At 32.8% G+C, this 12,102-nt stretch overlaps 1 protein-coding gene across 1 annotated transcript; it reads right to left on the bottom strand.

Moving 5' to 3' along the window:
* Positions 1-8,859: 8,859 nt before the first annotated feature.
* On the bottom strand, positions 8,860-10,884 carry LOC131645129 (glycine-rich RNA-binding protein RZ1A-like). The gene is made up of 4 exons (XM_058915790.1): positions 10,726-10,884; positions 9,872-9,989; positions 9,102-9,681; positions 8,860-9,023 (listed from the first exon to the last, which is right to left on the bottom strand). The coding sequence occupies exons 2-3, from the start codon at positions 9,980-9,982 to the stop codon at positions 9,121-9,123; spliced, it is 672 nt and encodes a 223-aa protein (XP_058771773.1). The 5' UTR covers positions 9,983-9,989; positions 10,726-10,884; the 3' UTR covers positions 8,860-9,023; positions 9,102-9,120.
* Positions 10,885-12,102: the final 1,218 nt, after the last annotated feature.

Here is a 12,102-nt window from a genome sequence, read left to right as displayed (position 1 = left end):
ATGCATAGTTTTTAATATTGTTTGTTTTTTAATTTCTTATTGAACTTTCTGCATGGTCAGAACACATGACATTAAGAAATTAATTTTAAAAAATTGTATTGTTGTATTGTTAAATTGAATATATTGTAATAGAAAATTTATATGTTGATATCATTTTCTATTAAAATTATTAAAAAATTAATAATTCAATATATTTAGTAAACACAACCTCATTATTCATGTCACTTCTATCTTACATCTCTCTAAAGATCTAGTACCATAATTTTCATCTCAAATGCCTGTACTTCGTCCAAATTTCATTAAACAAGTCATGTTCATTTTATGCATATTTCTAATTGTCAAGTAATCACAACTTTTTCGTAAGTGTGATAATTAATGAGATCAATTTTACGAATATTCTCATTATCATCCAAAAAAATCTTTGAAGCTTTTGAATTTCTTTAAGACGACTCTTAGGTATTAAAGTTGTTTTTTAACTCTTTTGGTCCGGAAACGTTCGCTTGATTGTGAATTTAATAAGGTTCAAATAACTACGGGTATGATGAAATTTATGGTCCAAAGGTCTAAGAAGAACGAGGATGATACTTGCAAACACTCTAATGTCTAAGTCGATGGCTATTAGATGTGAGGGGTACCTCTATGATCTTGTTGTCGACCCATTGAATCATTTGTATGAAATGAGACTTTCTTGACTCAAGTGTAAAATTTTCAATAGATTAGCATATATTATGTTGCATGAGTGTTGTTCTATGTGACATTATGCAAAATAATAAAGAATATACAAGATGTTTTGGTGAAGAAGGGAAATATGTGGGACACGATGCTCCAACATGTGTTTAACATCTGGTCCTTGTCAGCAGCCTAATATTGTTGCAGATTGGAGCGAAAATTCTGATTGTGGTTCAATTAGATTTTTTGTTTGAAAGTTTGGTTGAAGATCAAATCAAATATTGGGTATTTAAATTTGACTTTGAATTAAAAATAAATCATATCTTTTGTTGGAGGCTTTTGTGGAACAAATCAAAAACAAAATCCAACAAAATCTTCTACAAATTTGGACGAGATCGCAGTTGTTATCCAAAGGAGAAAAGCCCAGAATTGCATTGCTATTTAAGGAGACTCAAACCTCTCTTGAGAGGATGAGCGCTAGGATTGAAGATCTTTGTGCTAGGGTTTTAGTTGGGTTGTTTGTTTGTGTTGTTTGTGAACCATACTGGCGCGTACATACATATCATAAGGCATAGTTGTTGGTTTATTTAGTTGAGTTATAATTCAACATTTATCATTCTGATTATTGTCGTTAATCACTAGGGGTTAGTGATTGAGAGAAAGTTAGAGGTGTCTCATATTTAGGCGGAGTCTTAAATAGAAATACATTAAGAGTAGATTAAGAAGAAGGACATTGAACAAGGAGTCTTACAAATGAACATGATCAGTGATAGAAACGATTACCTCTTGTGGATATTAAAACCTTTGATGCAAAAACCGGAGGATTGATCACAAGCGTTGATGAAGAACAACACCTCTACTCAGCCCACACGAACATATAACCTTCAGTATCAGTGCTAGCTGTTATGAAAGAAGGCTTTGAGTGAGAGAGAATGAGAGAGAAATACGTCCACGATTTCACAAACCTAATTTTCATCAAGTATCAAAGTTTATGCACAAGGATTATATTTATAGAACCACTTGTGTGGGCTGCACGCTAAAAAGTCCAACTTAAATGCACCACATAATAATAATAATAATAATAATAATAATAATAATAATAATAATAATAATAATAATAATAATAATAATAATAATATGATAACTATTATTATAATAAACATATTTCATTATTATTACATTTTATAACTATTATAAAATAATAATAATAATAATAATAATAATAATAATAATAATAATAATAATAATAATGTTAACTATTATTAGATTATATGATGTTCTATTTTTAACTTAAGTGCATCGTATTTTACGGTGTTTCATAATTATCTCAAGTACACTGTATCTTATAGTGTTCCTTATTTATTCTATCTCTCATTAATATATCCTTATGTGTGTGACCCTGTAGGTTTTTGCGACGTTGGCAATTATATTAAATCACGCATTTAACATAATAAACAACGAGCGGTATCTAGCAACACATCACTGCTACCCAAGTCACGAAAATGTCATGTGATCTGACAAAACCTTTTCTGTGATAGTGTGTATGTATAATTACCCTTATGACCGCATGTCTATATTGAACACAAGGCATAGATAGTGTCACCCCTGTCCAGTTCAATATTGGGTCCTTAAACATTTATCCTGTTACGCAGGATGGACAAATTCCATCTAGGTCACCCATGTCCCTCAACATGCTTTGTGGAGTATCCATCAACTGTCTTTATGGTCATCCAGTAATTGACAATGTTAGATCAGCAATAAAGTACTCAACTCTACATCTAGGGTCCATAGTAGTTTCAGGTCGAAGGATGGTATACACCACTATCATTATGAGAATAACTTATGACACTTTACATAACACTCTATGTAGTACTCTCATAATGGGTCAATCTGGTATACATATTACTCCTAATATTCATACCTATGTTAAGAATTGATAACTATTTATCCATAATCCATGAGATGAGATCATCAGTCTATCTACATAATAGTCTCAATTCTTTAATGCTATCTCACTTCATAATAAAGCTTGACTACAGATAATTTAAGAACAATGTCATTATGTTTAATGAGATCTCATGATTAAGTCACACTTAACATTTCATTAAACGGATTAGCTATTATAGGGACTATTATTATTTTGGGAAAACAAACATAATAAAGAAATGTCTTTTATTATTAATAAATAATTTTGATACAAGTACCAAAATTATTTATCTCTAGGGCTTACACCAACACTCTCCTCCAAGAAAAAGAGAAACTTATTTCAACCATCACTGAGATGGAAGAGGAAGTAACCTTATTAAATTCTAAGCTTAATAATATGACACAGTCTGTACGTATGTTGAACAATAGTACTAATGAGTTAGAAGAAATCTTGGAAGGTGGGAAGTTATCAGGGAATATGTAGGTTTTAGGATTTGATTACAACTCCATGAACAAGAAAATCAAAGTCCCCCAAGAAGTTTGTTTCTCTTGAGAAAAGACTAAGTTTTTGAAGATGGACCACATGTCCCAAAAATCTGCTCGACATGTGCACCATAAACACAGAGGTCACAAGAACTCTTCTTGGAAATGTCATCATTATGCAAGATATGGTCATATCAGGCCATACAGTTATAAATTGTATGAGTATCCTCAGTCATACATTCAACCAATGATCAAAAGGAAGGGAAAGAAACTACAACTAAAGAAAGATTAAAAACCGAAAGTAGCAACCACATGTCTCATAGCTCTTACCTTTCTTAGAGTTCCTTCAAGAGAAGATTGATATTTTCATAGTGGATGTTCTAGGAACATGATTGGAGAAAAGACATGTCTTGAAGAGTTGAAACCCTACTCCAATAGTTATGGTTTTTTTGATGATGCAGCAAAAGGAAGAAACATGGACATAGGCAAACTGGTCAGTCCAGATTTTTCTTGCCTTGAGGATGTGTTGCTGGTAGAAAAGTCTTGGTGGAAAAAGATATATTTTTGTGTGTGGATACTTTTTCAAGATACACTTGAATTAACTTCATCATAGAAAAATCTGACACTTTTTATATTTTCAAAGAGCTATGCATACGTATTAAAAAAGAAAATGAAATTTGGAAATTCCAAATTCTCTGAATTTTTCTCTACTAAAGGGACCAGTCATGAATTTTCAGTACCTATCACACCTCCGCAGATTTTATGTTTATAACTTATTTATCATTTATACTAGTTTAATATCAATTTAGTCTTTTTTTCTCTAACTATTTACAACATTAGATTTTTAATAAAACATCATTAGAAAAACTTATGTGTTTGTTAAACACATTAACACATTATAGGTCATAAATGCCACATTTTGTCTGTTAAATGTGTATAACTTTATCTTCGTCATTTTTATTCACTCCATCCTCCAAATTAAAGCTTCATTTCAACCTTTTTTATAACTCGGACTCAATTTTACATAATCAATGACTGTTTCGCAACAAAACTATAGAAAATTCATCTAAAATAAGATGAGAAGATAGATTGACATGTCACAAAACAATGTGTTTTTTATAATGATACTTCGTCAACAAAAACTAGTATTCGATTGAGCATGGATCATCTCTATGTCATATATCGAAACTTCGTTAAAAAATTAATACTCAATTGAGCGTAAATCTTGAGAATGTCAAGTCTGAACCTCTATCATTAATGTTTCTTTTAATAATGATATGTGTTCGTACTTGATTATAGATATAAGTGATCAATTTAATACTAAAATAATATAAATAACAAATATATTACAATCATATAACAATTATAGTCATCTCAAATGACAGATACAAAGATAGAATGACATATCATAAGTAATAGAATAATGCAATCAATCTATTAAGCTTTTATGTGTGATGCATAGTGGAAATAATATAATTTCCCATTTTTTATAAACTAGACAGTGAAAAAACGGCAAATACTCAAACTTAAAAATCCCACTCGCAATGATAGCGCGTAGAATTTGAATATTCCACTGACCACGAAACGCAACCGAATCGATCCACACTGTACTCTCTCAATCTCAAATCCCTAATTTCTAAATTCGCCAAAACCCTAAACATTCAATCCACCAAATCTCACCGGAGTTTCGCCGCCGATGTTGATCCTCGAGCAGGAGAATCGAACAGAGCCAGCTTCTCAAAGCCCCGAGTCATCGGAAAACCCTTCCCACTCCGATCCGCAGAAGAAAACCAGGGATTTACCCAACCTAACCGAATGTCACGCGTGTGGCTTCAAGGTTGACATGTGCACCGGTAAGAACAAGCTCCGTCCCCTTTATAGCGAATGGCGTATTGTTCTTCTTTGCAACAAGTGTTTTTCTTGTATTCAATCTTCCCAAATTTGTTCCTATTGCTTTTCCGCATCTTCTTCAGATTCTTTTCGTTGTGCGCTATGTCAGCATTCTGTTCACCAAAATTGTTTCTTTAAGTATAAAAATGTTGCTCCTTGGTCTTATTCTTGTATGGATTCTGAGTTTTCTGTGTGTGTGGATTGCTGGGTTCCTAAACATGTGGAAGTTTCTAGGAGAAGAAGTATGAGAAGTTTAAGAAAATTAAAGAGTGGTGTGGTTTTGAAAAAGGGTAGGGTTGAGTTAGAGAAAGAGGGTTCTAGGGTTTTGAAAGGTGGAAAGATGATCAGATCTATGGAGGATGTGGTTAAAGATGGTAACTGTAAGGTGAAGAGGAAGATTGAAATGGTTGCTAGGACTAGAGATGTGGTGGCGAAGGGAGCTGTGGTGGGTAAAAGGGCTGTTGAGCTGGTGAATAGGGAAGAGAGTACTCTGAATCTGCCTCCCAAAATGGATTCGGTTAAATTTGTTGGCGGTTCGTATTTGACTTTTGACTTGCGTTTGAATAGCTCGCCGAGGGTTTCAAAGAGTCGATGCTTGTTGAATACGAGTTACTTGGATGCTCCGAAGAAGTGGATTTCTAGTGTTAATTCATCAAGGAATGCTAGTGGTTCTGATAATATGTTGGATAGTGATTCTTCAACTGATGTGAGTTGTCCCTGCATGGGAGGGAGTGACATGATAACTTGCCCTAAAGGTGGTGAATGCGCTGCTGAATTTGGTGTTGAAGAGATTGGGCAAGAGACATTGAAGGAAGGGGAGGGAAGTTGTTCTGATCGGCTGATAAACTTAAGCCGAGAAGATTGGGGATTGGAACTTGATCGCAAGCAAGGTGATTCTGCATCTCATGGGGAAGAGCAGAAAGATCGTTATTTCTTGAAGTATTTTAGGAGGAGGCCAGATCGTTATCAATTGAAGTACAGTAGGAGGACAAATCGTTATTTCGTGAAGTATAGTAGGAGGAAATCAGATCGTTATATCTTGAAGTATAGTAGGAGAAATTGTTTAAAACCAAGTCTTAATAGCCTTGAGAATCAAGATTTGACTGTGTAGATTCCATTCAATTGTTCTGTACAACTGAGAGCACATATCCAATGCTTCATGTCATTCATGTAATGCTCCTTTACAATAATCAGCTTTTGAAAGCTGATATTTCAGAGATCTGTCATAATATGGAATTGGTACATAATTGTTCTCTTGTTATTTTTCTTAATTAAAATTTGAAGCTGTTGTTATTCACATTGTCTGTTTTTATTTCTATCCTATTTTCTCTTATTCTCTTACTTTTACTTTTAAACCAATGGGAAAGATAAACAAAGGCCTAGTAAAGAATGTAAGTTATGCAGACTGGAAAAGGAATAACGATTAGAAAATGTATCAGTAATTTCATCGATGAAATGATAGTAGGCAATATGGTGCCTTCTATAATGCTGGAAGTATAATTTCGTATACTTGATCACAGTTTGACAGTATTTCATATCAAGGTACCAATTATGTAACAGGTTTTTATCTTGATTGATTCTTTATGTTTCGTTGAAGCTTAGCTGTATGATCTTTTAAATCTTTACCCTTCTTTTTGCTTGTTTTGATGTTTCATTAAATAAGCCTGATTTTAGTATTTTACCCTGAAATCAATTCTGGTCTATCTTATAAAATGTTCAGAAATGAGTCATTGACAAGACTTCAGATGAATGTAGTATTATGAAATTAGCATTCTGATTGAGTAGCTTTATGATGGCTGGAACCGGAAGTGTTTCAGTAGTTTTTCATAAGGTTAACTGCTATTCTAATGCGAAGTCGTTTTCAACTTTATATGCTTTCATTTTAATAGTGATGGAATGCTTCACTTTTCCTGTCTTGATCAATGGTTGCATATGATGGTTTTTACTTTTTACTGACTGTATGATGATGATAAGGCCATGTTTTTGGCTTAACACCAATTTTTGACTGTATGATGATGATAAGATTAGGTTTTTGGCTTAACACAAATTTTGAAATTAATACAGATAACAACACAATGTATGGAATCTAGCATCTATAATTCCTGTCAGGTGCTGTATTTTGAACCTAATTTATCTTATTTTTTACTCTTATACTATTGACATTGTTTTTTTACTGTTTGTCACAATTACTCGGTATCTGTGTACTCTAAACGAACAGAGTTGTTGCTGGGTTTGTTTAACCTCTGAAAACTTGAGCTAAAATGTGAAGCTACTGATTTTATAGACACTTGTGTGTATCATGCAGCTTCTTGCTTCAAGAGTTGAGACCACATATATTTTGCCATACGTTGGATTCACTTACCTTAGGTAGTGACAAATTTGGAGAAAAGGAAACAAATTACTCTGCATTTTAGACATGGTTTGATTGCATGGTTAACTCCTTTTAACCATTCTAGTTAATAGACTATATGTTTTTTGCCTACCTTTCTCTGTTTTTCTGCCATAAAAAAAAATGAGATCTCAATATTATTGATGGTTGTTCACTAATTTTTTATTCTCTTAGGTATGTTTTCCTAATTTTCTATGTAGCTGACCATAAAGTTTCTAACTAGCAGTACTATACTATCAACTTCAAAATGGTCACAAATTTACTGGAGCAGATGTTTACTGTTGGAATATCAGTGAACTTTCTCTGATTATTTGCAGCTCTGTACTGCGTTGTGTTTCGGGAAATCTGACAGGTAGTTGATCATAGGTAAAAGCTGATAGGGATTAACTTTTCATGTTATTTATGTTGTCTTTAGATTCATAGTGCTTTTTGCCAGAGTTTTTAGTCAGTTCCATATTACATCCTCACTCGTTTGAGTTATATTCATTGAAGTTGAGAATATAGCAGAATGCTTACCCCAACCTTAGCCATGTTTGTATCAAATGGTTTCAAATATTATTTAAATGGAATGGATGTAATGGTGGAGAAATACTAGAAGCATTACAGTTATCACTTAAGAAATAATAACTTATAAAGAATACCAACCAATATTCATGATTATTGAAACACATGAATATTTTCCAAGGAAGTAGTATACTTATGCTTCCGGATTTATTTCCTCCAAAAGTATATTTTCGAACAACTTTTTTAACAAAATAAGGGCGTGCCTCAACTACTCATTTTCTTGCTCTAAATTGAAAATCATGTCTTCAATTTCCAACTCAAACTTGCATAATTAACAGTTTCATTCCAGAACAATGCTTCAAATTTGCATGACCAGACATTCATCTCAAATGGTCGGCGTGAAGACTGAGTTACATGTCAAAAAACATTGCACTTTTAGTATATTTAAAAAGCTCCGAACCGGACTATACCGGTGGTGATAAACCAAAAAAAAAAAAAAAAAAAAAAACTAACATTGTAATCGATTATAAACATAAATGATAAGTTTGATATTAAAAAGATGTAAATGATTAATATGTTACAAACGATTATAAACAAATGAGAAATTTGATATTAAAAATATTAAATGATTTAAAATGTTTCAAACATAAATTTTAAAAGATCAGATGATTCATTTGACATATCTTTTACTATATAAACTGTTACTAAAACTTGGTTAATGATAGACCAAAACTTACATGAACTTAATATTTGATGATTGATAAAAAAGCATAATCAATCAATATTATTTTTATAAGCTAGCCCTGTCAAAGGACTCTAATATACAACTTGGAAGTTAAACAGAATACAAATGTAGCTTCAAAAAGTTTATGGTTTGAAGAGGAATTAATGAATGTTAAAAATACTAACTGTAACATAAAATCACAGGATAAGCAAAAGAAAATAATGATGGCCTAGAGCACAAGACACTTGACAGTAAGGCAAACACAAGCACAAGATTTCAATTGAACTAACGATTAACAGTTATGAACATAAAAGAGTTTTGATATATGTTCCAAGTATTGCACGTCAAAACACGGTATCATACATCCATAAAAAAATCCAAAACATTGTAATGAAAAGAAAAAGTTGAGGCAGTAACAGCAACCCTTCAATTCGAAAACTGCAAAATCACAACAAAATTAACATCAGAACCATGAAAAACATGTACACAAAGTAGAATTTAATGCGTGTTGAGTACCTCAATGAAGCTAAATGTATCAACGATAACCTCCTGACGATCCACGACGCTCATACGGTCCAGCACGATCCCTGTCACGACCGCCACCATCCCTGTCACGTCCACCACCATCTCTATCACGTCCACCACCATCCCTGTCACGACCACCATCCCTGTCACGTCCACCGCCATCCCTGTCACGACCGCCACCATCACGGTCGCGACCACCGCCATTCCTTTCAGGACCATAGCCACCACTATATCTACTTTCTCGGCCACCATATCTTCCCCCTCTTTCTCCTCCTTCACTAGGACATTCTCTTGCAAAATGACCAGGTTTACCACACTTGAAGCATTCACCACCATTAGACCCTCGACCACCTCCATAATCTCGGCCACGATTGCGATCACGTGAGTCACGACCACCTCGACGATCATCATCGTCTCTATTTCCTTGAGGTTGGGCTTTATCTACAGTAATAGTTCGACCATCCAAGTCAATTCCATTCATGGCCTCAATAGCCTCTTCCATGGCTTCCTTGTCATCAAAGGTGACAAACCCAAAACCACGAGAGCGCCCAGAGAACTTGTCAACCACAACCTAAATCAATTTTCAAGCACATCAATTTCCGTCAAATGTTAACAAAGACTAAAGTAAAAAAATAACATAACTTGAAAACGTACACTAGGATACGCATATATGACGTACAAAACAACAAACAAGCATGAAAGTATAAGAAGATCATAATTCTTAACAACAAGAAACACAAATGGAATATGAAATGGATTACCTTAGCCTCAAGAAGCTTGCCATACTTTTCAAATGCTTCCTTTAACTTTCTATCCGAGGTTGACCATGCAAGGCCACCAATGAAGCAACGAAACTCATCCGAATCAGACATTCAAAAACTGCATATTTGCAGGAAAACTAACATTAGCACCTAATATTTAAATCCAACAGCTCTATAAAACTAACATTAGCACCTAATATTTAAATCAGTTCTATAGATACAAACAGAGTCGTCTCAAGTTTTTTGAAGCCAAGTGTCCGTTAGCCTAAGTCTAACCATGGTAAAACAAACAGAGACCCTATTTAACCACGATTTAACCGTAACAATTATTTTATGAGGCCCTAATTAGCCACGGTTTACTCGTGATCAATTTTGGGCTATGTGCGGTAGCCGCCTTACATACTCTCAAAGACAGTCATGCATCCAAATCTTACCCCACATGCAGAAACAAGTAGAAATTAAAAAACAAAAATCATCCACATTCATCATGAATAAACGCAATCAAATTCACCTCAAATACCCAAATAAGCGTTTGTGTACAAAAATCAGTCTTTCATAGAACTGTCATCTAGAAGTTCAATTATAAAAATATTTTTGCAAAACCCTAAACCCTCAATCCCTAAACAGAAGAACAAAACCCACAATCCCTAAACTGACAAAAGAATCCAAAGGAAGTAACTTTATCACAATTCTCAACTTTAGGCCTAAAATCAAAGTAAACCCAATAACCCCATGATTTTCAAACATAAATCAAATCAAAAATTGATAATGGTTGCTAATAAAAAAAACAACATCAATGAGAAACATGCGAATACTGAACAGAACAAGAATGAATATTCATGTTGGAACAATACCTAACAGTGGACGATGATGTTTTCGCTGCAGTTAGGTCGGCGTGGGTTGAGAGAGTAACAAAACACAGAAACGGCTGTGTCGATTCAGATTCCGCTTCTCTCGTCTCTTTAGGTTTGCTATCGCACGTGCCACTGCTGATATTGCAATTTTGCTACCCTTATTCTAAAGTTTAATATTTATTAATTAATTTTAAAAATTTATCACTTTATATGTGTATTTATTTTAATATTGATTAACATATTTTTAATACACGCACATATATTTATTTATTATTTTATAAAACTCAAGCTTTAAAATACTACTCATGTATCAACTTACTTTAAATTTTGTTAAATTAAATCAAGTTGTGGGAATTTCATTTTAAAAAAATAATATTCTTTATAAATAATATCATGAGGTGATATTTAAAAATAAGTTTTTTATATTTTTAAATTCATATTTATTTTTTGTAAAATTAAATTATAATGTCTATGAATATTTCTTGCACATATATAGCCTAACTTTATTCATGGCAACTTCAAGACACATTTATGCTAAAAAATTTATAGCCTAGTGCTTGCAATAAAAAAATAATAATTTTTTGATATATTGGATAGATAATATATATAATTTATATTTAGTTTATATTTATTAATCATTTAAAAATAAATAAATAAATTTAAGAATTGAAGGGAGTACTTGTAGTATAAAAATGAAATTGAAATAAGGAACATTTGTATCAAAATGAGAAGGTGAAAAAGAAAGAATATAAGAGATTAGAGATTAGAGAAGAAGGGAGAAGATGTATGTGACAGGCAAATAAGACGTGATAATGCTATTAGAAATTTGAGAAGATCGAGACTCAAATCATATGTGTAAGGATAAAAAAGTTGTTCGTAATCATAAGACTAAGGTATAATAGGTTTAAGTTTAGGTTGGATGTGAGTTAAGTTATAATAGGTTCTAGTATATTTAAACATTAATTGAATTACGTATTTACATATGTTCAATGATATAGGCTTTTTAAGCGGGCTAATAGGCTAATTAGGCCTTTGAAAATACCAGGCTCATGCTGAAAAATAAGCCTCTGATAGGCCGCAGGCCAGACATAGGCTTTGAACTTTTTGGTAGGCCAGACTCAGACTTAGCAAAATCTAACTCGGTCAAACCTATTCGTACCCGTATATACTACTCCGTCTTTATAATTAAAGGTTCACTTGAGTATTTTTCTTCTTTCTTTTTATAATATTCCCTTCACATTTTAATGTCTATTAAATTTTTTTATACATTATATTCCTAATTATATATTTTTTTTTAATAACTTGTACTAAACACTCTTACATAAATATTAAATAATTCTCTCTTCTACAAGTAAATTTGTAAAAACTATATAAATA

The sequence above is a fragment of the Vicia villosa genome, linkage group LG1, assembly GCF_029867415.1.
Source record: "Vicia villosa cultivar HV-30 ecotype Madison, WI linkage group LG1, Vvil1.0, whole genome shotgun sequence".
Classification (NCBI taxonomy): domain Eukaryota; kingdom Viridiplantae; phylum Streptophyta; class Magnoliopsida; order Fabales; family Fabaceae; genus Vicia; species Vicia villosa.
Note: the sequence above shows the minus strand (reverse complement) of the source record. Positions and strands in the feature narration are given on the sequence as shown.